This window comes from Phaethon lepturus, unplaced genomic scaffold (genome assembly GCF_000687285.1).
Source record: "Phaethon lepturus isolate BGI_N335 unplaced genomic scaffold, ASM68728v1 scaffold37886, whole genome shotgun sequence".
Lineage (NCBI taxonomy): Eukaryota > Metazoa > Chordata > Aves > Phaethontiformes > Phaethontidae > Phaethon > Phaethon lepturus.
Window position 1 is genome coordinate 1,201 of NW_010546226.1, and position 2,511 is coordinate 3,711.

The 2,511-nt window shown below is 58.3% G+C and overlaps 1 protein-coding gene across 1 annotated transcript; it reads left to right on the forward strand.

Annotated features, from left to right (window-relative positions):
• Positions 1-757: 757 nt before the first annotated feature.
• CYGB (cytoglobin) lies at positions 758-1,772 on the forward strand (the record flags this gene model as incomplete). The annotated part of the gene is made up of 2 exons (XM_010289223.1): positions 758-1,003; positions 1,608-1,772. Coding segments are annotated over 2 exons (411 nt in total), but the record flags the coding sequence as incomplete, so codon positions are not given.
• Between the last annotated feature and the right edge of the window lie 739 nt (positions 1,773-2,511).

Sequence of the window (2,511 nt, forward strand, 5' to 3'; positions counted from 1 at the left end):
TTCTGCCCTTCAAACCCCCCCCCTCAGACCCCAACTGGCCGGGCAGCTCAGCGCATCAGCTGCAACCACAGCTTCACGTGCCTCAGCTGCGCTTCACTGGGCTGGATTCAATCCTGCAGAAAAGAGGGTCCTCAGCCCCTCGGGGGGGCCGGCTGGGTGCTTGGGGCATCCTCGTGCTGGGGGAAATGGCTCCTGGCATAGACGAGCGGTGACGTGAGCTCAGGGACTTGCTGGGGGCTCTGGTGGGGCTGACCTGTGTCAGGTGCCCCCCAAGGGGGGGCATCCCGGGCAAGGGGAGCCTATTTTGGGTGGCAATGCAGGAGTACAGCCCGCGGGGCCAGCAAACCGCTGTGGGACTGGGGAAGCGGGGCAGGGAGGGGCTGCCTGGGTTAAAGAGAGGTTTTCACGCTCGACTCCTCCACTCTGAGATAGGACATAGCGTTGTGATGTGTGTGGGCACGTATACGGCATCTGGCACGCCTGGGTGGAGTTTCTGGGTATCAAGAGCTCTGTGTTGCCTCTGCTTTCTAGACGAACAACCAGCTGTGATGTCCTTGTAGCAGATAGGGAAGGTTGCCGAGAAGGGCTTTAACCTGATTTTTTAGGCAGCTGAATGCCCCGGCTCCTGGGGAATTCAAAGAGAAAAGCAGTTCTGGCTGTGTTGGATGTAAGGGAGTGGTTTCCAGCAGCTCCACCACTCCATGGTTTGCTTTAATCTCTCAGCCTGCTCTCACCCTTCTGATGGTGTTTTGTGTCTATTCTTTCTTGCAGGTTTTTTGTCAACTTCCCCTCGGCCAAGCAGTACTTCAGCCAGTTCAAGCACATGGAGGACCCGCTGGAGATGGAGAGGAGCTTGCAGCTGCGTAAGCACGCTCGGCGGGTCATGGGTGCCATTAACACTGTGGTGGAGAACCTCAACGACTCCGAAAAGGTCTCCTCTGTTCTGGCTCTGGTGGGCAAGGCCCATGCCCTCAAGCACAAAGTGGAGCCCGTCTACTTTAAGGTAAAGGACGGGAGGAAAAAAAAAAAATATATCCCTGGGATACTTTAGAAATGAAGAAGAGGTCAGGAGAAAGGGAGCTGTGGCGAGCTGGTGCTGCCTGTCCTTGCCCGGAGGAGGTTGGCTGGTCGTGGGGGTTGCTCCCCACGTGGCCGCAGTGTCCCACTGCAAGGATGTCCCACGCAGACCACCCTTCCCAAATGCAGCCAGTGCTGGAGCATCGAAATACCCTGCCCTGCCCAGGGAAACCCTCCTGCCTGTAGCCCCTCCGGCATGGTTGTGGCTCTATGTCCCTCCTTTTGAAATCAAGCCTGATGGAAGGGACTAAATAATTTGAGGTGCCTGAATTAGGGAGATGCTTGAACCTGCCAGCAGCACCCCATCGTGCCAGGGTCTCAGCCTCCCCCCTGCCCGGGCAGGCTGGTTACCTGCCCCGTCTGTTCCCTGGGGTGTCGACAGACCTCCCAAAGTTCGGTCTGTCTTGCAGAGGATTGTCATTCCCAGAGCTCAACAGGAGAATCGAATTATTTTTGTAGGAAAAAAGCTAGATTTGCTTTTAGCTGCTCCCTGGAGAGTTATTAACCCTTTGCTGTCCGCCTCCCTCCAGAAACTCACTGGTGTCATGCTGGAGGTCATTGCTGAAGAATACGCCAACGACTTCACCCCGGAGGTGCACGGCGCCTGGACCAAGATGAAGACCCTCATCTACACCCACGTGACGGCGGCGTACAAGGAGGTGGGCTGGGCGCAGTACCCCACCGCCACCCTGTGAGCGGCCAGCGGGGCCGGGCGAGGGGCGGGGAGGGCTTCGCTCACCCCAGGACTTCACTCTGGTCTCTTCTCAAGATCTTCGCTCAGTCTGGGGAGCCCGGTAGGGCCAGCTCTGTTAGCTGCCAAGTCACAATTTGATCTCCATGGGGTTTAAAAACAAACTAAATAAGCCAAACAAATAGAATCAGGAAGGGTGTGGGTGGGTCGGGGTGAAGTCGTTGCAGGGGACACTGGAAGCGGATGCAGAGCGTGAGGGGAGAGCGCTGCTTGTTGGCTCCATCTTACTGTCCCGGCCTGTCCATCACCACCTCCCAAATCCTGCACCTCGCTTGCGCCATCTCAAAGTCCCTTGCACAAGCTCTGCTTCGCAGCAGTAACGTGCAGCCCCGTTTGCTGACGAACGACACTACCCTCATTTTCCACGCAAAGCCCCTGGGTAAACCTGGCTCCTTGCTTTTGGGGACGTGATGCTTATGGGGACCGCCGGCTGCCCGGCTGGCACCGAAAACGCTTTGCTTTGCACTTTCTTCGTTCACCCGATGGGCTGAAGGCTGTGGCCAGAGCTGCTCTTGGCTGCCCATCACCCTGCCCCGCGGGCTGGCAGCAGCCCTCACTCTCCCGTCCCCCACAGTCCCTCTCCTTGGCTGGCTGTGGCAACCCCTCCGGGGCTGGGGGGAGCGAGGGGGTGGGCGAGACATGCTCCCCCAGCGTGAGAGAGCGGGGAAGGAGGGGGGATGCCT